Here is a 25,905-nt window from a genome sequence, read left to right as displayed (position 1 = left end):
CCTGCCGCCAGTCCCCCACCGCCAAGCCAGAGCTCTTGACCCAGTTGACTCGGGCGGAGGAGGCTGCCAAATAGATGGCTTGGCATGCCTCCACTCGCGCCAAGTCGCCCGGGTCCTGGACCACGAGGAGTACGTCATCGGCGTACGCCAACAGGACCAGCCGCAGCTCCGGCTCCCGCAGCACCAACCCTGTCATCCTCCTGCGGAGGAGACAGAGGAAAGGCTCGATCGCCAGAACATACAACTGGCCCGAGAGGGGGCACCCCTGCCGCACTCCTCGCCCGAAGCTGACCGGTTCAGTCAGGGTCCAGTTGAGCCTAACCAAACACTCCGCGGAGGCATACAGCACCCGGAGAAAACTCACAAACTGAGGTCCAAATCCAAACGCCTGCAGAGTGCTCAGGAGGTACCCATGATCTACTCTATCGAACGCCTTCTCCTGATCAAGAGACAGGAGGGCGAACGATAGACCATCTCTCCGCCTGAGTTCCAAAAGGTCTCGGACTAGAAAGAGGTTGTCGAAAATGCTGCGACCCGGGACAGTATAGGTCTGGTCTGGGTGGACCACGTCCGCCATCACGGACCCTAGCCGCAGCGAGATTGCTTTAGCTACGATTTTGTAATCCGTGCTAAGGAGTGAGACGGGACGCCAGTTTCGTAGATCGCGGAGGTCCCCCTTCTTCGGCAGCAAAGCGAGCACCGCTCGCCTGCATGACAGAGGGAGGACCCCGCTCTGCAAAGACTCAGCCCAGACGGTGACTAGGTCTGGGCCGAGAATGTCCCAGAACGCGTGGTAAAACTCCACGGTCAGCCCATCCATGCCCGGAGATTTATTGGTGGGCATGCGACGGAGGGCTTCCGAGAACTCGGCCAGGGTGAGAGGCAGCTCTAGCCGGTCTCGGTCGCCCACGCTGACCGTGGGGAGTTCCTCCCAGAGCACCTCGCAAGCGTCAGGATCGGTCGGGTCCGGGGAGAAAAGGCTTGTGTAGAAGTCACGGGCCCTCCCACACATCTCCTCCGGACCCGTGAGGGGGGTGCCGTCTTCCGCAAGAAGGCAGGTGACGTGTTTCTTGGCCCCCCTCGTTTTCTCCAGGGCATAGAAGAAGCGGGAGCCGCGGTCCATCTCCCGAAGGAGGCGGATGCGGGATCGAACGAAGGCACCTCGGGCCCGGTGGTCCTCAAGGGCCCGGAGCTCCTCCCGCTTCTCCCGGCACGCTCCGCAGAGGGACGGGTCCTCGGGATCGGCGGCCAGGCGCCTCTCCATCTCTAAGACCTCCCGTTCCAGCTGCTCTATCGCCGCATTTCACCGTCGGCTGGTGCCCCGGGTGTAGTCACGGCAGAAGAGCTTGGCGCGCACCTTCCCGAGATCCCACCATCGCCGCACCGAGGGAAAGGCATGCCACTGCTCTCGCCAGGCCAGCCAAAACTCCCGGAAGGACATCACAAAGCTCTCGTCCTCCAACAGGCTGTTATTAAAGTGCCAATAGGCCGGCCCCGGTCTCTCTGCACGGAGGGAAACCGTTACAGCGACTAAATGATGATCAGAGAATGGGGCCGGCCGAATGGCGGAGGAGTGGGCCTGTGAAAGATGGAAACGGGATAAATAAATACGGTCCAACCGAGAGTGGTGTGACCGATGGGCCTCCACCCGGACAAAGGTGAACGTGGAGGTGTCATCTGGGTGATGGTCACGCCAGACGTCCACTAGGGAGTGATGGTCGACTATCCCTTGGAGAATATTCGCAGCGGCCGGACTCGGTTCGGCCCCTGAGCGGTCCCGTTCCTCGAGGGTGGTGTTAAAGTCCCCTCCCAGGACCAGGCACTCGTGCGAATCCAGGGTGCCGAGAAAGTCGGACACCTGCTGATAAAATTGTGGCCGCCTGGAGCTCATTTGCGGGGCATAGATGTTAACAAGATTAACCACGAGCCCCTCCATATGGACTCGAAGGTGCAGCACGTGGCCCGGCACGGCCTCATTAACCCCTAGCACCTCAGGCCGTAGGTTGGGGGAGAATAGGGTTGCCACTCCAGCCTGCCAGGTCGCAAAGTGGCTAAAGTATACCCCGTCCCCCCACTCCAGCCGCCACCTGTCCTCGGCGGCCGGGTCTGTATGGGTCTCCTGCAGGAAAACTACAGAGTACCTCCCCTCCCGAAGGTAAGAGAGCACCTGGGACCTGCGGAGAGCCATCCTGCAGCCCCTGGTATTCAGGGTCGCAATAATAAGAGGCGTCATACGGAGGGCTGGGGGGGTGGGGGTCTCGTATTGGCGGGGGGGTTCAGGGCCCCCGGCGGGTTGCACAGCAACCCATGACCCATCCCGTGGGTGAGTAGATCGTGTCGGAAGCTGCGGGCTCGCTCGTAGGCCGCAGCACCGCGCTTTCCTTGCTCCCTGCCCTCCTTTATAAGGGCCCTTGTGGCCTGGAGGAGTTGATCAAAGTCCCCCCATAGCCGAAGAGCCAGCTGTGCCCTATCGCGGGCGCCATGGGAGTGCTCTAGGAACTTCCGTAGCGCATGCCGCAGCTCATGGGGGGGTGGGGTTACAATTCCCGAGGTATTCCCTGATGGGCCTCTTAATACAGCCTCGTGGTCCGCTAAGGCAGGTAGACAGGGTGCGGACCACCGACGGGGCGTCTGACAGGCTGGGGTTATTAAATTCATTTCACGCCTTGGGGTGGAGGGGGATGGCAGGGGAAAAATTGCCACTCCTAATGGGTCGCGACTAGAAAGTGCAAAGACTGCTCCCTGGGGGGAGTCTGCAAAAGGCGGAAAGGAAATAACCCCAGGGGCGGCATTAACATTGCAGGAGGAGGGACCTTGGGCAGGGGCAGGGGTGGGGGCAGGGGCAGGGGTAAGGCTCTGGGGTGCAGGAGGCGAGCAGCTAAAGGAAAGTGCCTCCTGAGCAGAGTCAAGGGTTAAGGGGGAAGGGGAGGGGCTCCCAATAATGCTAGGTGCTGGCTCCATGGTGGTCTTAGCGGTCATGGCATCAGGTGGTGGACCGCCTCCTGCAGGGTGCTCACCCGGGAAGGCAAATAGGGGGAGGGAGCATGGGGAAAGGGAGGCTGGGGTAAGGCTGCCCAGCTCGAGGCCAGCCGGCAGCAAATCATCCCCTCCCTGGGTGACCGGGGTCAAATCTAGGGCCTCAATCTCCGCATACACGGAGGAGAGGCCAACTCCTGCCACCCCGGGGGCCTCTCCTCTAGGGCCCGCCTCAACGGCCGCCTCGGGGTCCGCGGGGGGTTCGGGTAGCGTCCAGGCAGAAGGGGTGTCCTCAGAAGTCTCGGAGGGGAGGGTCTCCCGTGGAGGGGGGATTCTGTCCTCCAATGCCAGTCCGTCTTCCCCTCCCAACACCGGCGGATGGATCTCGCTCGCGGCCGTGGCGGGAGGCTCGATAGCAGTGCCTCCTTTCCTGGTCTTCCGGGGGGCTTCCGCGTCGGGTGGATGCAGCGGAGCTCGAGCCTTCCGCTTGCCTCGCTTCCCCTGGACTAGGGTCCAGCCCTCCATAGCATCATCTGGGGGCTGGTTAGCAGGGGTCGTGTCAGGGGGCGGAGGCGACGGTTTAGGGGTTCGGGGAGGTAGCGGTGGGGCAACATGAGGGGTGGGGGCTTCTCCTTGGGGAGGGCCCTCTCTTGTACCCGATAATATCCTTGCCACACCCTCCTCCATGGGCTCTATTGGGTTGGTACTAGCAAGGGTGGAAACCCCTTGCTCACCCGGGCATTGTAGGGAAGGTATCTCTTGGGCCCGGACGGGAGCAGCGATGGGTCGAGTAGGAGGAGGGTTGGTTTCTGGTACTGGGCAGCCAGGGGCGTCGGCAGCGATGGGGCCGATGTCCTGCCGGGTCTCGGGGGTTTCGGGTGCCCCTCCCCCCCGGGCCAAAGGGCAGTCTCTGCGGACATGCCCCGCTGAACGGCAGAGGTAGCACCGGGCCTCTCCGGTAGAATAAAAGACCCGATAGCGGGCTCCCTCGTAGGGGACTAGAAAGGACCCCTCAAGCGCCTCTCCGTCACGCGCCCCTGCCGGTGGTAGAAGCTGCACTTGCCGGCGGAACGAAAAAATGTGACGGAGGGTGGGGTCCTTGCAGCCCAACGGGAGAGGGCTGATGACAGAAACAAGTTTCCCCAGGGTGGAAAGAGCGGGTAACAGGGCAGCATTGGGTAAGAAGGGAGGAACGGAGGTAAGGACGAGGCGAACGCCCAGGTCTTCTAACGGTTCTAGGGGGACAAACACCCCCCCCACCGTCAGGCCCCTCTCCACCGCCTCCTGGGCGGCATCCTCCGAGGCTAAGAAGAAAACGACCTTCCCATACATCTTGGAGGCCGCCACAATAGCCGTGGGTCCTACCACCTTCGCCAACGCCTGCACGTATGTCTCCACGTGGGGCGAGGCGGGCACCAGGAGGCAACGGACGCCGTGCTTCCTGGTCAAGGCAGGGAAAGGGCCTTGGCCGCTGATGATGGTGGCGGAGGCAGGGGGGGGCGAGATGACGAGGCGGCAGGCAGGGGGGAGCCCGCTGCCGCCCGGGCATACGTCCTGGGGGTCGGGGGAGGGACAATCGCAGAGCTGGTGGAGGGAAACGCTGGGAGGGGCGCCACGGTTGATGACGAGGCCGCAGCAGTGGGGGCAGCCCCTGCCATGGAGGGCTCAGTGGTTTTAGCGGGGCCCTTTCCTTTCCACCCGCCCTGGCCCTTCCGGCGAACCGGGGGGGGTTTCCTAGAATCTGGGGGGGTGGTGGGTGCAGCAGCAGCAGCAATCACCCTGGTACCTCCTGCTACCGGTGCCCCAGCGGGGGGGGTGGCAAGTACCTGAACAATAGTAGTAGGGGAGGGACCTTGGGGGTCGGGCAGGGGTGGTGGTGGGGAAGGGACAACTAATTTTATTAAAGCAGTCTCGCCCCTCTCGTTCCCCGCCATTGTGAGCAGGGAGAGACAGGGAGACACCGGAAGGAGGAGGGGGGAGGGGAAAAGGCGGAATAGCCCCTCCTTCCGCTGGCTGCGGACGGGAAGGGAAAAAATGCCGAGGGGGGGGGGGGCTGGGAGGAGGGGGGGGAACAAAATCGGGGTCCAGTAAAAGGGGCAAGTTGTGGGATAAGCAATCCGGGGGGGGGGGTGCAGACCCACACACGTTTGTCCAAAGAGTCTCGGTTGGTCGGTTGTTAGGTCCGGTCCGGAAGGCAAAGTTCAAAGCAAACAGCTGGATCCGAAGGGAGATGGCAGGTTGCCAGCAGGGACAGACTGCGGGGGGGCCGTGACAGTTGTAATAACGATGGGGGGGTAGGGGCACCGATGGATCGGGGGTGGGGGTCTCCACGCCACACCCCCTGTGCCGCCACAAACGCAAGTAATCACAGTCAACCCCCCCCCCCACGAGAGTATAATTCAGAAAGTTCCTCAATCTTACGGCCTTCGTCACGATGATTTATATTATTTCTTCTGTCTGCTGAAATCTCCGTCTCCGGCTGTGTTGGCTGTGTTCCAAGGCTTCCGGCATGTTAAGAATGTTGTAAGGTCCGAGCTGCTGGCAAAACAGCTGGGTCTGGGGGTTTCCACTCCCCCCTCCGGACAGCAAAATCGGCAATCTTCCCCCCCCTCCTCCGGGGGCTCAGCTGAAGCAAATAGCTGCGCCCGAAAGCAGGCGTGGGGGGGATGGCCGGCGAAGGACGTAGACAAAAAAAAAACACACAAAATGAAAAGAAAAAACAAAAAAGCGTCTGACCCGGTCGGGGGGGGACTAAGGCAGGTGCAAAAAGTAAGAAAAATCCGGGCCAGGGGGCTTTAGGAAAGAACAGAAAGCAGATAGCTGAGGAGCAAGCAAAAGACGTTCCGTTTCCTAACAGGGAAGGTTCCAGAACAATCAGGAACCTTCTGGAGACAATTAAGACGACAGGCTGATTAAAACACCTGCAGCCAATCAAGAAGCTGCTAGAATCAATTAAGGCATGCTAATCAGGGCACCTTGGTTTAAAAAGGAGCTCGCTTCAGTTTGTGGTGCACGTGTAAGGAGCTGGGAGCAAGAGGCGCTAGGGGCTGAGGGTGAGAACGTGGACTGTTGGAGGACTGAGGAGTACAAGCATTATCAGACACCAGGAGGAAGGTCCTATGGTGAGGATAAAGAAGGTGTTGGGAGGAGGCCATGGGGAAGTAGCCCAGGGAGTTGTAGCTGTCGCACAGCTGTTCCAGGAGGCACTCTAGACAGTTGCATTCCACTGGGCTGGAACCCGGAGTAGAGGGCGGGCCCAAGTTCCCCCCAAATCCTCCCAACTCCTGGTCAGATGCAGGAGGAGTTGACCTGGACTGTGCGTTCCCGAAAATGGCCAAATTGAGGGCTGCCGTGAAGCTCCAAGGCGAGCAAATCTGCCAATAAGCGCAAGACCCACCAAGGTAGAGGAGGAACTTTGTCACAATAGATAAAAATTGAAAAATAATGTTTAAAAATAAAAAATCGTTCTCTGTGAAAACTACAAAAAAAATTTATTCTTGCCAAGCCAAGTTATAAAGAAATAAATGGTGAAGTTCAGTCAATATATGTAATGAGAGAGAGAGAGAACATATTTAAGATGCTTTTAAATATGCTTATTAACAGTGTGTGTTTATATATGACATATTGATAAGACTTCACTAAAAAGCTACCTTAATAAAACCTGTCAATCTGTTCATGTGCCTTACCAAGGGGTATAGGCCGAGAAGTAAGGTAATGTCTTGTGTGCAACTAAAGCTCTGTAATGGAACAGCTGACAGACCTAAAAATGCTTATCAGTTAGATTATCATTTGCAGGTGTTGCAGCACAACATTGGGAGCAAAGGCGTATTCAGGCCTGAGTCTATTCTGGTAATATGTAACAGCTCAGCATAAGCAGTTCTGCACACGTTTAAGAAATTGCAGAGTAATCATGGTTAGTGTTGTGTATGTGTAGGAGAGACATAGAGTAATCATGTTTGTGAGGACAACAGACGATGAAAGCAGTTAGAGAGCTGAAAAAGACCTGACGGGGTGGGAAATTATACATATTCATAAGAAAAGATAACAAAAGTTATAAATAGTCATGATAGGCAGAGCCTTTCTTGGGGGTCACACTCAGGCAGCTTCTGAGCCGTTCCCCCTTTCAAAGGTCTTTTTGGGTTTTGGTAAGTCTTTGCGGGTGGCTACTCTGTCACAAGAGTCAGCTCCTTCTAAGGCACAGCAGCTTTCCTCCTGGTTGCTGCCCCTTCCTGTGACCATATCTCCTTTTTCAGCTTTCTTCATCCAGCTGGAGCAGATTCTGCAGGTATGTTTGTTTGGTAGAGACTGAGCCCAGAGGAGCTCATTCGCCTTCTCCAGATTGGGATGGAGGTATGCCTCTTCACACTCAGCCTAACAAAGGGAAGCTAAAGCTAAAGCTGACTGGTCCTGGAAGTGTATGTGGTGGTGGTCTAGTGAGCTTCCCATGTGTAAAGTAACTGATCATTGCTTGCTTTGGTGTTTTTCCTTAGTAAAGATTTGTTACCCTGATCTGCTGAGTGGTGATTCTCAGTCTGCATAATTTGGGTGGCCTAGTACAAATAACTGTGTCATCAGTTATAAAAGTCAATTGATATGTGTGCATAGCAGAGGTGGGCAAACTACATGCGGCCCACGGGACCGTTCTGCCTGGCACCTCAGCTCCTGGCCTGGGAGGCTAGCCCCGGCCCCTCCCCTGCTGTCCCCCTCCCCTGCAGCCACGCCGCTGCATAGTAGCACTCTGGGCAGCCTGGCTGGCTCCGGCCGGGTGGCGTGGCTCCAGACATACTGCTCTGAGTGGCATGGTAAGGGGGCCGGGAGGTTGGATATGGGGCAGGGAGTCCTGGGGGTCAGTCAGGGGACAGGGAGCAGGGGGCGGTTGGATGGGGCGGGGAACGGTGGGCTCAATAGGGGGTGGGGTCCTGGGGGGGCGGTTAGGGGTGGGGTGTCCCAGGAGGGGATGGTCAGGGGATAAGGAACGGGGTTGGATGGATTGGGAGTTCTGAGGGGGGCAGTCAGGGGGCGGGAAGTGGGAGGGGGCCGATAAGGGCAGGGGCCAGGCTGTGTGGGGAGGCACAGCCTTCCCTACCCAGCCCCTCCATACAGTTTCGCAACCCCGATGTGGCCCTTGGGCCAAAAAATTTGCCCACCCCTGGTGTATAGATAAAGATTGCTTCATGCAGTGAATGCACAAACTGGAAAATGTTTAACATAATTAAAGGCAAGGTTGTCCATTAACTTTGTTAAAGGAAAGATTATCCAGTAACAAAACTCTCATGAGATACCAATCAGTGACCTGAAGTGCACTATCATCTTTCTCTGTAGTATCTAGATACTTGGCATGAATCTGCTGAAGAATGTACAAACTAGCATTGACAATAAATATGTAGGATGTTCAAATAAGAGGAGGTGTTTGAAGGAAGAAGTCCATTGTGCCTGTTGCTGTGTCAGCTTAAACTGTGGAGCTATGCAGCCACTATCTTTTGGTCAGCCACCAAGAGTCTTGAATGTTGCCATCTCTTAATGCAGACTGTCCAACAGAATCCCAAGGGCCTTGGCATGGCGAAATACTGAAATCATCACTCATGCAAAGCTCCCATTGACTTCATTGACCAATGAATCATAGAAGTGTAGGACTGGAAGGGGCCCTCAGTAGGTCTTCTAGTTCAGTCCCCTGCACTCAAGGCAGGACTAAATAATAACTAGACCATCCCTGACAGGAGTTTCTCTAACCTGTTCTTAAAAATGTCCAAAGATGGAGATTCTACAATCTCCCTAGGCAATTTGTTTCAGTGCTTAACTACCCTGACTGGTAGGAAGTTTTTCGTAATGTCCAACCTAAACCTCCCTTGCTGCGATTTAAGCCCATTGCTTCTTGTCCTTGCCTTAGAGGTTAAGGAGAACAATTTTTCACCCTCCTCCTTGTAACAACCTTTTCTGTACCTGTCAACTTTGTCTACACTGCGCATCTTACACTCTTTGTCAACAGGAGAGAGCTCTTCTGCCAACAAAATAAAACCACCCTCAACGAGGGGTGGTAGCTTTGTTGGCGGGAAAGCATCTCCTGCCGAAAAATCACTGTCCACACTGGCGCTTTTCATTGGTAAAACTTGTGTCGGTCGGGGTGTGGGTTTTTTTCACACTCCTGACTGACAAAATTTTACTGACAAAAGTGCAGTGTAGGCACAGTCTCAGTCTTCTCTTCTCCAGACTGAACAAACCCAGTTTTTTCAATCTTTGCTCCTAGGTCATGTTTTCTAGACCTTTAATCATTTTTGTTGCTCTCCTCTGGACTTTCTTGAATTTGTTCACATCGTTCCTGAAATGTGACACCCAGAACTGGACACAGTACTCCAGTTGAGGCCTTATCAGTGCTAATCTGCTTTTCTGTTTCAAAGACTGGCCAGTCCATTGTGAGGACTGGAAGCTGACTTAGGATCAGGTGCTTCCCAAGACTTTGACAACATAGTGTCACAGTTCAGGGCAACTGCACCTGTATTTCTACCCTGTGGTCAAGCAAAGGCATCCACTTTAGGCTTCCGGTTCCTCAGCTATCCCCTCTCTTGGGTGGAGACCTGTGTCTTTCTCCCTCCTGACCTGGGTTTTTGCAGGATGCACAGTTCCCTGTCTACACTGTGAGTTCCCTAGCAGGTCAGACTGCCTAAGCAAGCCTGCTTTGCTTTCTCCTAAGAGATTATAAGCTATGTAATTGCCCCCAGTTACACGTTTCCACTCACCTCTTTCTAAACAAGCGTGTTTATTCTTAAGGTGAAAACATTACAGGAAAAACATTTTAAAAACAATAAAAGAACCTACATGCATGCTAATAAGCTTACCAGTGATCACCCCAACCCCTCAACTCCAGAAGGGGTTCTGGTAGAGGATCAGTTCTTCAAAACTTTTAAGGATTGAGATCCCCCTTGGACAGAATGTCCTGTTTGTTTTCTGGATCAGAAGGAAGGCCCTAAATCAGTTTAAAGTGAGGCTGTTTTTCCAGAAGTCCTTTCTTTGTCTGTTGATTTCTGGAGAATCCAGTTTGAACTAGTAACCTGAATAAATTTGCCTAATCACGCTCCATTGTTCTTAATTCCTGGAGGGCTTGGCCCACAATGATACGTAAACTTTATATAGTACCATCTCCTAAAGGTACTGCAGAAAATTGCCATATCTGTCACACAAAATATGGTTGATCACTGTGAGTGAGAACTTCAGCTGTTCTAATGAATTCTGTTAGCAAGTTAATGATCAGAGGCTGACTGACTTGCTTGCTTCTTATTATCACAAAACTTATACCAGGTTGTTTCATGAGCTATGAGTACAGCATCAGTAGCTGACCCTTCACTGCGTCTTGATAAGTTTTTTTTATTAAGTTTATCTGCAACCCACTTCATCAACACATACATGCTTTTCAGCCAAGGATGTGTACCCAGCATTAACTTCCTTGGTGTTACATTTCACTGGGACATTTTTCAGAGTAACAGCTGTGTTAGTCTGTATTCGCTAAAAGAAAAGGAGTACTTGTGGCACCTTAGAGACTAACCAATTTATTTGAGCATAAGCTTTCGTGAGCTACAGCTCACTTCATTGGATGCATCTTAAATCACCTTTTGACAGAGCACTTCAGTCAGTAGGACAGGCTGCTATTGACGCAGTAGAGATAAGTACATGATGTGTAAGGTTAGACACCTAGCACTTCACTTTGGCAATACAAAGAAAAGATCTTCATTAATACAGACTCATATACAGGGCCCTTTTAAGGACTTCTGATTAGCTCTGACTAATTTTGGGCTTTCTCAGGTAGAAAATAAGTAGTCAGTTGTTCTGGAGCAGGGCTGTTTTGTTTGTGCCAGGACATTTCTCGATTAAATATATTTTAAAAATCAAATGTTAATTATTCCTAGTATTAAGCAAATGTTTATGTAAAACATTAGTTTATTGGTTTAAGTACAAATGCATATGGTCCTATTAGCTTAAAATTTCACCTCTCCTATAGAAAGGGACAGAATTATTTTTACAGGGATTCAATGTTTTTCAGTGGAATTCACCTTGCAGAGCAGGAAGCCCCCATTTAAGACTCCAGGATTGCACACAACTACTTGCATTAGCCTTTTTTCTGGAGAGTCTGCAAAGTACATGACAAATGAGTCATGCAAAGATTTAAAAACATTAACCTAGATACATAGCATTATGATGTTGACTACTTCTACATCCTAGCTACCTGGAGACTTATTTCTACCTTGAGTTAGATGTTAAAGATCAAATTCTTCAAGTGCTTGTGCACATGTATATTCCATTGTTGGTGCCCGTGTACCCAATATATTCAAGACAGATTCTTTTGGCAGCAGTGTCCATTGGGGTAGTGCTGTATCCTGAGTGTCCTTGTGCTTTCAACTGAGAGCATAAAGGGTGGGACAACTCTAGTGGCCCCTCAGTTCCTGCTCACCATCCATTGCTGTAAGTTGGAGCTTGAAATTACTGTCACTTTCATATTTGTTTAAACAGATAGTTGGATATTTAGGCTACACCTAGGAAATAGGGGTGTGATTCCCAGCTCATGTACACATACTCATGCTGACTCAATGAGAGCTATTGCTAGAAATAGTAGCATAGTCATGGTAAGATGGGCAGTGGTGGCATGGCTTAGCCATGCTGAATGCAAACTCTCTTGAACCCTGTGGCTTTGTATTCGGCCATGGTAGGCTGAATTGTAGGAATTCTGTGAACAAGTAAAAAGAAGAGGAGTACTTGTGGCACCTTAGAGACTAACAAATTTATTTGTTAGTCTCCAAGGTGCCACAAGTACTCCTTTTCTTTTTGTGAATACAGACTAACACAGCTGCTACTCTGAAACCTGTGAACAAGTAGCAGACTTCATACAGCAAATTCTATTTCTGTTTACCCAATTAGGTCTTAAAGTAAACATGGACATGCCAATACTGATCCCACAACAAAAAAAAAATAGAATTCATTGGGGGTATTCTGGACTCTGCAGCACTGATGGTTTATCTACCTCAGACTTCAGAGCCATAGGTATCTCGCATCTTCATGACTCAGCATACCAGATTTCACCTGTGCTGCATGCGAAAAGGGTGGTTGAAGCCTTTACAACAGCCATGCAAACATCATCTGGGTATGCTAGTTCCCATTCCATGTGTTGTCATTAAAGTGGTGGATGGACGCAAAAATGTCTACTTTAGAAATGTTGACCCCAGGCATTCCCTTTGGCATTGGCCACAGTCAGAAGACAGATACGGGGCTAGATGAACCTTTGGTGTGACCCAGTATGACCATTCCTATGTTCTTATGATATGCACAAATCCTGTTCTATCAAAAGGAGTTTCTCAAACACTTCATTCCAAGCACACCAATTCAGATAAAACAAGTTTATTAACTACAGAAAGATAGATTTTAAGTGATTACAAGTAATGAGGCATAAAAGTCAGAATTGGTTAAAAGAAAATAAATGCAGCTAATACTTAACTTAACATGCTAAGTGAATTCAAAGCAAAAGTCTCTCTCACCACATGTTCTAGCATAGTGGTCACCAATTGGTTGATCGCAATAGACTGGTCGATCCTAGAGGATCTCCCCATCGTTTGCTATCTCTGTCAGTGAAGTGTGGCTGCCTCTAAGGCAGACTCCCTGCCTACCCCAGCCCCATGCCGCTCCCAGAAGCGGCCAGCGCAGCCCCACAGCTGGGGGGGGGCAAGTGTCTCCCTCCGTGCGCTGCTCCTGCCTGCAAGCACCACCCCCGCAGCTCCCATTGGCTGGGAGAGCTGCGGGGGTGGTGCTTACAGAGACCTCAGGCTCTCCCAGGGGCCACAGGGTTGCGTTGGCCCCTTCCGGGAGCCGTGTGGGGCTGGGGTAGGCAGGGAGCTTGCCTTAGCCTTGCTGCGCTGCCGACCAGGAGCCACTGAACATAAGTGCTGCTTGGCAGGAGGCTGCACCCCAACCCCCATCCCTGAGCCCTCTCCCAGAGCCTGCACCCCAAGCCCCATCCTGAGCCTCCTCCCAGAGCGAGCACCCTGTACCGCCTCCTGCACCCCAACCCCCTGCCTCAGCCCTGATCCCCTCCCAGAGCCAGCACCCCATACCCCCTCCTGCACTCTAAACCCCACCCTGAGCCCCCTCCAAGAGCCAGCACCCATGCCCCTTCTTGCACCCCAAGCCCCAGCCCTGACCCCCCTCCCAGAGCCAGCACCCTGTACCCCCTCCTGCCCCCCAACACTCTGCCCCAGCCCTGACCTCCTTCCAGAGCCAGCACCTTTAACCCCCTCCTGCACACAAACTCTCTCCTAGAGCTTATACCCCTCTTCCCTTCCTGCATCCCAACCCATTGCCCCAGGCTCCTTCCCACACTGCGAACCCCTCGGCCCCAGCCCAGAGCCCACACCCCCTCCTGAACCCCAAACCCCTGCCCACCCCGGTGAAAGTGAGTGAGGATGGGGGAGGGAAGGCGACAGAGAGAGTGGGGGATGGAGTGGTTGGAGCTTTGGGGAAGGGCCAGGGCCTCGAGGAAGGGGCGAGTTAGATGCTGGGTTGCCCTTAGATTCAAAAAGTGATCTTGGGCGTAAAAAGAGACCACTGTTCTAGCATGTTCTTACTGGCTGAATTCCTTTCTGCCAGGATCTCTCCCCAGTCCAATGATACTTCCTTTTTCCTTCAAGTGCTGTGGGTAGAGATGAAGGGAGAGATATCTTGGGGTTGATCCGTTCCCCATTCTTATACATTTTCTACTTCTTTGAGAATCATCTCCAGCTGGGGTTCAGGAGACATCACAGAAAGTATGTGGGGATGGGAACCTCCAGCTGTTTCTTTGCCAAGACGTAAATTTCTCACTCACACCTTTTTCTTGCCAAAGAACAGCCATTTAAACAGGTAATAGTCCATTTGATTTTGTTGACACCTGTGAGGTGTCAGTTTGCCTTTGTCTCTGAGGAAATGGTTTTTGGCTGCTTCCCCAGATGTGAACTGTGTCTGAGTAACATCATACAGTAATATCTTATAACTTTACATACAATAAGAAAAGGAGTACTTGTGGCACCTTAGAGACTAACCAGTTTATTTGAGCATAAGTCTTCGTGAGCTACAGCTCACTTCAAGCTGTAGCTCACGAAAGCTTATGCTCAAATAAATTGGTTAGTCTCTAAGGTGCCACAAGTCCTCCTTTTCTTTTTGTGAATACAGACTAACACGGCTGTTACTCTGAAACTTTACATACAATGTTGCCACACACATTTTACCAGGAGAATAAATCTCAGGAAATCATGAGTTTTTAGATGATACCTTAGAAGGTCTACTTTGTACACAATTTATCATAGTCTTAAAATGGGGGTGAACATAGGGATACACTGTCACACCCACATCCCCAGATCATCCCAACAATAACTCATCTCTGCCCCAACTTTCCTTTGAGAGTGTTATCTAATCAGTTTCTGAACATTTCCAGTGATGGCACTTCAGTGACCTTTCTTGAAAGACTGCTCCAATGTCAACTTGCTCTGTTAAAAAATGTTTTATTATATCGAATCTTGATGTCCCCTTCTTTAGTTTGAGGCCATTAACTTCTTGTAATACATCCTTGGGCAACCTTGAATAAATCTTTCCTCACTATCATTTCCATGTATGGTGCTATTAAATTTTCCCCTCTGCTTATTTCTTTCAACTGTATAAATTACAGTTCCTTAACTTTTCCACATTCTTCTTTTTATTCTGTAAAACAGCACCCATCTCTTTAAAAAGCAATAAAAAATTTACTTGAAATAGAAATTTGTGTCATTTTTCATTCCCTCAATCTTTCGAGAGTTTAAATTAGAACTGGATACAACTGATTCTTGTAAGTGGAAAGGGAATTTTCACAATGTATTATCCAAGCCACTTCAGTTTTAATAATAACAACTCTGCTATCGTATCCTTTTTCAAAAAGAAAAGGAGTACTTGTAGCACCTTAGAGACTAACCAATTTATTTGAGCATGAACTTTCGTGAGCTACAGCTCACTTCATCGGATGCAACTTATTATTTTTATATCCTTTTTATAATTATTATCATCATCATCATCTATTTGGAGAACCCAAATGTGGAGTCTGCATAGTCAGGATAGTGGATAGATCAGGAGGTTGGTAAGGTTGGGATCCAGAGACTTTAAGATTTGGGCAGCTGGTCTATATTTACCCCAGATTGGTAACACCCAATATTTTTACCATCTAATGGTTGTTGAGAGAAGTGGCTCTCAACTTTTCCAAACTACTGTACCCCTTTCAGGAGTCTGAATTGTCTTGCATACCCCCAGGTTTCACCTCACTTAAGAACTATTTGCTTACAAAATCAGATATAGAAATACAAGTGTTACAGCACATTATTATTGAAAAATTGCTTACTTTCTCATTTTTACCATATTATAAATTGATTGGCATATAAATAATTTACTTATATTTCAATGTATAGTATATAGAACCATTTAAAGTCATTATCTGTATGAAATTTTAGTTTGTACTGACTTCACTAGTTCTTTTCATGTAGCCTGTTGTAAAACTAGGCAACTATCTAGATGAGTTACCCCCTGGAAGGCCTCTGTGTACCCAGGAGTACACGTACCCCTGGTTGAGAACCACTGGTTTAGAGGCCTTTATAGTAGGAATTGGTGGCCCCAGTGTATTTCCTGATGCACAAGTGCCCAGAGTACAAAATAATACCAACATTTTTACAACCTTTTTGGCAGTCTTAGCAAAAAGTCAAATGAAATATAGACCATAAGGAAGTATATGTAATGTAGATAAGCTATGTCTTCATGGCAAAAAAAGGTGTTTTTACATCAAGATAACAATCTCAGTGTAAAATCCTAGAGGAGACAAGGCATTCCAGTTTTTAGTGTCAAGCTAGTCAAGAAGAGGAAAGAGGGTTGATCTCAACTAGCTATATTGAGGTGAAAACTACTTGTGTCTTGTCTCCACTAAAATTTTACTTTGAGATAGTTATAGTGTAAAAAGAAACTTTTATTGCAGTGAAGACAGAGGCATTGATGGCTGCAATTCAATGTTATGAAATTAACACTACAGATATACAATTTAAGGGCCCAATTCTGTGAAATGCTAAGTACTTCCTGTGATGCATTAAGGCCCCATCATGTTCAGTGAGAGTTGGGGAAGCTCAGCAGCTTTCAGGATTACTTCCTAAAAAGGTGTTATTGGGTAGTCAGTGACTACTGCCAGGTTCCCTCCTCTGGGTCTTATGATGTGTCCACTCTCATGTGCAGGATGGTTGTGGGATCCTCAGTAAATACAGCATCCAGTGCAACATAAAAGCAGCAGGTCTGGGGGCAGCTCCAGATTTTCTGTTGGCCTCCCTTATTTTTTGAAAGGGCTGCCAGAGTTCCTTACCCTTCACCTTGCTTTGCTGCTTATCTTGGCCATACCCGATGAGTTGTTGCATGCCTTCTGCAATGTCTGAATATACATCTTTATTACTGTGATTATTTCTCATCTGAGCTTGCACTGCTCCTTCTCCCCTACGGTGACCAGGGGGAATGAACAGAATAGGTAATCATCAAGTAATCCATCCTCCGTCACCCATTCCCATCTTCTGGCAAAGAGAGGCTAGAGACACTATCCCTGCCACATCTGCATGCAGTATTCAAGATGCGGGCGTACCATGGATTTATATAGAGGCAATATTATATTATCTGTCTTATTATATAGCCCTGTCTTAATGATTCCCAACATTCCATTCACTTTTTTCGCTGCTGCACATTGAGTGGATGTTTTCAGAGAACTATCCACAATGACTCCAAGATCTCTTTTTTGAGTGGTAACAGCTAATTTAGACCCCATCATTTTATATGTATAGTTGGGATTATGTTTTCCAAAGTGCATTACTTTGCATTTATCAACATTGAATGTCATCTGCCATTTTGTTGCCCAGTCACCCAGTTTTGTGAGATCCTTTTGTAGCTCTTCACAGTCTGCTTTGGACTTAACTATCTTGAGTAGTTTTGTATCATCTGCAAATTTTGCCACCTCACTGTTTACCCCTTTTTTCCAGATCATTTATGAATATGTTGAATAGGACTGGTCCCGGCACAGACCGCTGGGGACACCACTATTTACCTTTCTCAATTCTGAAAACTGACAGTTTATTCCTACCCATTGTTTCCTATCTTTTAACCAGTTACCGATCCATGAGAGGACCTTCCCACTTATTCCATGATAGCTTACTTTGTTTAAGAGCCTTTGGTGAGGAATCTTGTCAAAAGCTTTCTGAAAATCTAAGTACACTGTATCCACTGAATTCCCCTTGTCCACATGCTTGATGACCCCTGTCAAAGAATTCTAGTAGATTGGTAAGGCATGATTTCCCTTTACAAAACCCATGTTGACTCTTCCCCAACAAATTATATTCACCTATGTGTCTGACAGTTTTGTTCTTTACTATAGTTTCAACCACTTTGCCTAGTACTGAAGTCACGCTTACTGGCCTATAATTGCTGGGATCACCTCTGGAGCCTTTTTTAAAAATTGGCATCACATTAGCTATCCTCCAGTCATTTGGAACAGACGTTGATTTAAATGATAGGTTATAGACTTCAGTAAGTAGTTCTGCAATTTCACATTGGCGTTCCTTCAGAACTCTTGGGTGAATACCATCTGGTTCTGGTGACTTATTACTGTTTAGTTTATCAATTTGTTCCCAAACCTCCTCTAATGACACCTCAATCTGCGACAGTTTCTCAGATTTGTCACCTAAAAAGAGTGGCTCAGGTTTGGAAATCTCCCTCACGTCCTCAGCCATGAAGACCAATGAAAAGAATTCATGTAGTTTCTCCGCAATGGCCTTATCGTCCTTGAGTGCTTCTTTAGCATCTCAATTGTCCAGTGGCCCCACTGGTTGTTTAGCAGGCTTCCTGCTTCTGATGTACTAAAAAAAAATTGTTATTACTTTTTGAGTCTTTGTCTAGCTCGTCTTCAAATTCTTTTTTGTCCTTCCTAATTATATTTTTACACTTCACTTACAGAATTTATGCTTATTTCTAATTTTCTCTCTCAAATTTAACTTCCACTTTTTAAAGGATGCCTTTTTGTCTCAATTTGCCTTTTTTAATTTGTTGTTTAGCCACGGTGGCATTTTTTTGGTTCTCTGACTTTGTTTTTTAATTTGGGGTGTAAATTTAAGTTGAACTTCTATTGTGGTATTTTTAAAAAGTTTCCATGCAGCTTGCAGGGATTTCACTTTTGGCACTGTACTTTTTAATTTTTGTTTAAGTAACTTCCTCATTTTTGTGTAGTCCCCCTTTCTGAAATTAAATGCTACAGTGTTGGGCTGTTGTGGTGTTTTCCCCACCACGGGGATATTAAATTTAATTATGTTATGGTCACTATTACCAAGCAGTCCAACTATATTCACCTCTTGGACCAGATCCTGTGCTCCACTTAGGACTAAATCAAGAATTATCCTCCTCTTGTGGGTTCCAGGACTAGCTTCTCTAAGAAGCAGTCATTTAAGATATCAAGAAACTTTATCTCTGCATCCTGTCCTGAGGTGATGTATACCCAGTCAATATGGGGATAGATGAAATTTTTATTTTTATAGCCTCTCTAGTCTCCCTGAGCATTTCACAGTCACTATCACCATACTTGTCAGGTGGTCGGCACTGTTCCCTCTAATTTTTTCCATCCATGTGTGGAATAAATTTTGTTATGTGAACTGATGTATGTGCCTATGTGCTCCACGAATAGAGACAAAAAACCTAGATATAATATATATTTTTTTAAAAGTTACCATCAGGATAATTACTGCAGCCAGGACAGGTTCAGCATTTTAGAACTCACTACGCAGAGAATTACATTTAAGTGTAAGAGAAATAAAAATTATGAAATGCATAGAATAGTCAAAACACTAAAATAACACTTCGAAAGAATAAAATTACAGAGAATATATGTGTACTGCAGGATGTACCAAGAAGTAACAACAACAATAATACAAGTATGTGCTGGGAGGGGAGTGCAAAAGAGACTCTGTGTGTGTGTGAGAGAGAGAGACAGACAGACTCTGTGTGTGTGTGTGTGTGTGGCTTTTGTAGTTAATAAATTTGTTTTGCTTTATCTAAACCAATGTGTGAAAATTATAACTCAGGGGCAGGAAGCTGTTGCATATTCCTCTCCACATTGAGGGGAGGGAGTGAATTTTGTGATCTTACGCTGTACTGTTCCCTGTGCAGCTCAAGACGGTATAATTTTGGGTTTATACTCCAGAGGGGGGGTGTGCCTGAGGAGCTGGGAGGTGCCCTAGCTGAAGCCTTCCCATGCAGGGGCTGGTCAAATAGCCTGCCTGCATGGAACTGCAGCTGGGTATGTCCCTACCTGTATGTATGCTGATGAAAGTGCAGGCTGAAGCCTGGAGGGCTTGTTAGCTTGTCACAGCAGTACCGTGTAAGAGGGAGCCCAGGCTGGTGAATCAGTGGTACCCCAGTTTCAGGTGGCACCGCAGAGGGAACCCATCACAAAAGTGTACTCTGATATTTCTTGGGAACCGAGAACATTACTTGTGTGGCACTCTGCTGGTGTTTGGTCTCTTGCAGGATTTAATTAATTTAGAGGAACCGCTACAAAACAAACCACTAGATAGCTAATTATGACTCCTTTTACAAATTTTTTAAAAATTACTAGATTCATATTAGCCACCAAAATTATTTAGTTGTCCTTTTCTTTTGTCTATGGAAATCTCAGGTATTTTTCCCTATAAACTTTTTTTTTCTCATTACAGATTCCAAGCATGTGTCTATTTTGCATCTGTCTTTCAATCTATCTCATGTGGCATTCATTACTTGGCTTCCGTATTCATGGCTGTTACTCCTAAATTTTTATGCAGTGTCCCTGGAAATGTGACTAGTATACTGTTGAACAATTCCTCTAGTTCAAGAATAGAGGATATTTGGACACTGTGGACATCAGCAAAAAATTACATTGTGGTCCAGCTGGAAAATGGAGAAATTTGGGAACTTGATCAGTGCAGCAGGTCCAAGCGGGAGGACAGTTTGTATCTTGCATATGAATATAGTGGCAACAAGTCTGTTTCTTCTTGTTCTGATGGCTATATCTATGATCACACAAAATGGAAGAGCACCATTGTTACAGAATGGGATTTGGTCTGTCACCGAGAATGGCTTGCAAAATTAACTCAGCCCACATTCATGTTTGGAGTCCTGTTTGGAGCAGTGATTTTTGGTGGTATGGCTGACAGGTACAGTGCCATCCTCTTAATACTGTAGTTTAAGAGTGCAATAACTCTGCATGTGCCTAAATGCTTTGCTCTTCTATTAGATATTAATTTAAAAGAAGTTTAATCTAATTGCCATTTTATTAACAAATGTGTTCTTCAACAGAGCTTACATTTATTTTTCTCTGATACAGATGATTTGTGTTTTTCTATCAGAAAATTTAAAAAACTGTTGATAGAAAATTAATTTTTTTTAAAATGCCCTGCTTTATATCAAATATAGGCTTTGATCCTGCAAGCTACCCCCTATAGGTGGAACCTTGTACCTAAGCAGAGCTTTCTGCAGGATCAGAGTCAAAGTGAGTTTCCCTGGTAATGGTTCCCTCTTCCCCCTACCCATTCTCCTCATCTTATAATAAAAAAGAGAAATGTTTATGATGGATATGATGAACAGTTAAAGCTATGCTGTAAGGTTAAAAAAATATAGTTTTTAAAAAACAGATTTCCTGACCTCTGTCAATACTACTACTTTATGGGACTGCTGCAAAGACTTCAGGATTTGAATCCAGTCCTGTATTACTAAAACTAAAAATCTACTGTATTTTTCACCATTATTGGTTTACCTTTTTTTTGCATTTCAGTCTGCATGAAGAAAGAAAATAGACCAATCAGTTTCCCTTTAGTTTCCTGTCAGTTTCACTTCCTCCAGCAGTAATAAAATGCTGAACTATTTCAGTTGTAAACACATTATGTAAATGCATAAAGTAGATCTTATTTTTTCAGTTGGATTTTATAAAAGTATGGAATTTGTTCTCTTAATCTAAGGTTTTGTAAAACTTTCTTTAATACAAAACCTGAATTTAGAGCCTAAATTGAACTGACAGTGTCTCTTTTTAAATCAGTTATAATATTTTCAGTTAATATGCAGACACAGATAATGACATTATAGTCACATAATTCTCAGTTAGATTAGCTCAAGCTGTAGACATCCATTTAAGAGAATAAACATATTGTATTTTATGGAGTTACAACTAAAAGTTTTACATCTGAAAGTTACTATCTGACAGCTTTTGATTGGTGGGAAATAAGTTGGTAATTTCAGTCCAACTTCCAGTCAACAGATGTTCCCAGCACAAGAATGACCACAGCTGGCTCTAATTAGCATCTCTGCTGAGAATCTTGACAGAGATTAAGGATTGAATGGGCATGAAGACAACTACCTCCTCCATTCTTCCGAGGCCTGGTCTACACCACATAGGTAGATGTAAGGCAGCTTACATCGACCTAATTATGTCAGTGTGCACATTATAGCCTTGTCCCACCTATGTAAGTGCCCTACTAATTGACATCATAATGCCAGCTCCATGAGAGGCATAGGGCTTAGGTTGGTGTAGTTAGGAAAACTTAGTGTCTGTGCAGACACTGCAATGCTTACATCAGCTGTTGGCTGTCTTGTCAATTTCAGGGCTCCATGCTGGAGCCATGAAATTGACAAAAAAGCCAGGCCTCTGTTTTCCCAGTCGCAGCCGAGCTGTGCTCGCCTGGCTCCCCCACTCCGGCTGGGAGCGAGGAGGTGAGCCGAGCTGAGAGCTCTGGCTCCCCCCACCCCAGCCCCTCTTCAGTCAGTTGAAGTGATACTGGTGAGGACTCACACCACTGCCAGAAGGAGGGTAGTGTGGACATGAACCATTACTGCGGTGGCTCTAAATTGATCTAACATAAGTCTGTTGTGTAGACGTGTCCTAGGTCAGGGTTGAAGCACATTGGCAGGGCATTGTAGGGAAATTTGCAGAGCAGCTGTCTGGGCTATATCTGTTCTGTAAGACTTCACATTCCAGTATTATTTTAATGTGGTACCAAATTCATGTACAAACCCAAACCCAAATCTCCAAAAGCTGCTGCTGCTGAAGACAGAAATAATACATCTCTACGTTAGAGAATAAAAATGAAACAGGGCCTGTTCATTATTTAGTTGACACCTGAAACATACTCTATATTAATGAACATTGTTAAACAAAATAGGACAGAGTTAATTCATAAATAGATTTTATTTCTGTTAGAGTTTGTTTTCTCTTCAGTTGAATTTATTGGTGTTGACTTCTGGTTATTTGTTTATATACAGCATGTTCTGGTAGATCAACATGTTTTCTATCTGAGATGATATGGAAACTGGACAAACAAATTTAGGATTCCTTTTATGTTAAAGACCTTTGATTCAGAATGAGGAATGACACATAATTTAAGACCTGACTTGTAATATTTATAATAAGAAGATAAAATTTCACATAATTTTATTTCCCTGCTAATGTACTTATTGTATATGTGACATTTAACATGTGTGGGCATTCCTGGTAATGAGTTTGTGTGTACACTTATGAAATCAGAGAACTCTGGGGGAGTATCTGATTACCATTTATTAGATATTTTATCTTAATGTAATTGGAAGGAATTAAGGTAAAAAACCTTTCATTGGAATCCACGTTATATTTTGAGATAGCATGAGTTATTGCATGCTAACCTGTGCTGGAACATGTTAAGTAGCTGTTACTTAAAATAAAATGTCCAAGAAAGAGAGAAATAGAATGGAGTGAATCTGTGTAAAAGGGCAAATTACAGATGCGGAAGTTAAACGCAAAGCTCAATATGAACATACAAAGTGCCCTTTTCTATGGAGACCTTCCTTCCAGTCATGGAAAGTTGGGTGGGGTTCCCTTTCATCAGTACTACTTTTATATTGGTCACAGTGATAGGTACAGAAAAAATAAAAGTTTTTCCCTCACCTAGAGAACAATATATCAGAGCTAAGATCAAACCTGGGGCTACTGTGATAGTGCAGTGCCCTAAATACAGCACTAGTGATACTTTTCATATTTACTATAATTCTTATTGGTAAGATTTCCAAAGTTGCAGTTGCTTTTTAGTACAATATTTATCACATGCCACCCCATTGTTCACTCTGTGTGTTTGTTCTATCCTTCCCTCACCTTGTGTCTGTCTTATCTATCTCCATTATAAGCTCTTAGGGGTAGAGACAGCTCTGTGTTTGTACAGTGCCTAGCACAATGGGGCCGTGTTCTTGGTTGGCCCTCAGGCACTCTCATCATAAACATGGTTAATAATAAATAATGATGATGTTTTTGTTGTAATGTGCAGAGTGGGAAGACGGTATATAATGTGGTTCACAAGCACTGGTCAGTTTTTATTTGGTGTGGCAGTGGCATTCACATTTGACTACTACAGCTTCGTGATCATACGTTTTCTCCTTGCTATGGTAAGTATAGATGCTCATCCTAATTCTTTTTAAATGCAGTTTCCTAACCTTCCTCAGGAAAGCCCTCCATAATTTCTCCCTATTCCTTCTCTTCTCCAGTTTTTAAAAGCCCCATGTGTTGCCACAACACTCTGTTTAGCAAAGGAGTGAGAATTCGAACACTGCTTCTTCACCTTTCAGTGCCCTTCTCTTTGTTTTAACCAGAAAGGGTGCATATGAAGCAATATTTGGTGCTTCCTTCATCAGGGGCTGACAATGCTTCTTTTAGCACAGTCTCAACCCCAGCTAGGCTGGTAATTAGGTGAGAGACGAAGTATGAGTAGCAAACTCTGGTTCCTGCATTGCAGCTTGCATTGCACCGTTATTCAGGGTGTATTACTAGAAATAGACTTTATTTTTGGTAAAATGCAGTCATGGTTTTACCCCAGCTATGTTCATTGATAGGGGATAGTTGCCCTTTTTTCTCATGTTTCAGAGTGGTAGCCGTGTTAGTCTGTATCAGCAAAAAGAACGAGGAGTACTTGTGGCACCTTAGAGACTAACAAATTATTTGAGCATAAGATTTCGTGGGCTAAAACCCACTTCATCGGATGCATACACTGGAAAATACAGTAGGAAGATATATATATATACAGAGAAAATGAAAAAATGGGTGTTGCCATACCCACTATAATGAGAGTGATCAGTTAAGGTGAGCTATTATCAGCAGGAGAAAAAAAAATCTTTTGTAGTGATGATCACGTTGGCCCATTTCCAACAGTTGACAAGAAGGTGTGAGTAACAGTAGGGGGAAAAATAAGCATGGGGAAATAGTTTTACTTTGTGTAATGACCCATCCACTCCCAGTCTTTATTCAAGCCTAAGTTAATGGTGTCCAGTTTGCAAATTAATTCCAATTCAGCAGTTTCTCGTTGGAGTCTATTTTTGAAGTTTTTTTGTTGTAGTATTGCCACTTTTAGGTTTGTATTCGAGTGACCAGGGAGATTGAAGTGTTCTCCGACTATGGGTACCCGCATGGCCCCACAGTATGCCAACATTTTTATGGCTGACTTAGAACAACACTTCCTCAGTTCTCGTCCCCTACCGCCCCTACTCTTCTTGCACTACATTGATGACATCTTCATCATCTGGACCCATGCAAAAGAAGCCCTTGAGGAATTCCACCCTAATTTCAACAATTTCCGTCCCACCATCAACCTCAGCCTGGACCAGTCCACACAAGTGATCCACTTCCTGGACACTACAGTGCTAATACGCGATGGTCACATAAACACCATCCTACACCAGAAACCTACTGACCACTATACTTACTGACATGTCTCCAGCTTTCATGCAGACCACACCAGACGATCCATTGTCTACAGCCAAGTTCTATGATACAATCGCATTTGCTCCAACCCCTCAGACAGAGACAAACACCTACAAGATCTCTATTAAGCGTTCTTACAACTACAGTACCCACCTGTTGAAGTGAAGAAACAGATTGACAGAGCCAGAAGTCATCTACTACAGGACAAGCCCAACAAAGAAAGTAACAGAACGCCACTAGCCGTCACCTTCAGCCCCCAACTAAAACCTCTCCAGCGCATCATCAAGGATCTACAACCTATCCTGAAGGACGACCCATCACTCTCACAGATCTTGGGAGACAGGCCAGTCCTTTTACAGACAGCCCCCCCAACCTGAAGGAAATACTCACCAGCAACCACACACCACACAACAAAAACACTAACCCAGGAACCTATCCTTGCAACGAAGCCCATTGCCAACTCTGTCTACATATCCATTCAGGGGACACCATCATAGGACCTAATAACATCAGCCACACTATCAGAGGCTCATTCACCTGCACATCCACCAATGTGATATATGCCATCATGTGCCAGCAATGCCCCTCTGCCATGTACATTTGTCAAACTGGACACTCTCTACGTAAAAGAATAAATGGACACAAATCAGATGTCAAGAATTATAACATTCAAAAGCCAGTTGGAGAACACTTCAATCTCCCTGGTCACTCGATTACAGACCTAAAAGTGGCAATTCTTCAACAAAAAAACTTCAAAAACAGACTCCAATGAGAAACTGCTGAATTGGAATTAATTTGCAAACTGGACACCATTAACTTAGGCTTGAATAAAGACTGGGAGTGGATGGGTCATTACACAAAGTAAAACTATTTCCCCATGCTTATTTTTCCCCCTACTGTTACTCACACCTTCTTGTCAACTGTAGGAAATGGGCCATCCTGATTATCACTACAAAAGTTTTTTTTTTCTCCTGCTGATAATAGCTCACCTTAACTGATCACTCTCGTTATAGTGGGTATGGCAACACGCATTTTTTCATGTTCTCTCTGTGTGTGTGTGTGTGTGTATATATATATATCTATATATCTTCCTACTGTGTTTTCAACTGAATGCATCCGATGAAGTGAGCTGTAGCTCACGA

General features: G+C 46.4%; 1 protein-coding gene across 3 annotated transcripts in view; it reads left to right on the top strand.

The window, feature by feature from the left end:
- SLC22A16 (solute carrier family 22 member 16) overlaps nt 1–25,905 on the top strand; it is a 67,829-nt gene that overhangs the window by 20,172 nt on the left and 21,752 nt on the right. Inside the window, exons 1-3 of one of the 3 annotated variants that reach the window (XM_073337044.1) lie at nt 7,149–7,261; nt 19,731–20,207; nt 23,337–23,454. In XM_073337044.1, coding sequence (XP_073193145.1) covers nt 19,807–20,207; nt 23,337–23,454 — 519 coding nt within the window. In that variant the 5' untranslated portion in view covers nt 7,149–7,261; nt 19,731–19,806. Of the gene's footprint in view, nt 1–7,148; nt 7,262–7,755; nt 7,779–19,730; nt 20,208–23,336; nt 23,455–25,905 lie in introns of those variants that run through there. The other 2 variants (XM_073337042.1, XM_073337041.1) reach the window with 2 other exon arrangements.

Source organism: Lepidochelys kempii, chromosome 3 (assembly GCF_965140265.1).
Source record: "Lepidochelys kempii isolate rLepKem1 chromosome 3, rLepKem1.hap2, whole genome shotgun sequence".
NCBI classification, from domain to species: domain Eukaryota; kingdom Metazoa; phylum Chordata; order Testudines; family Cheloniidae; genus Lepidochelys; species Lepidochelys kempii.
This window is presented reverse-complemented; position numbering and strand designations above follow the sequence as displayed.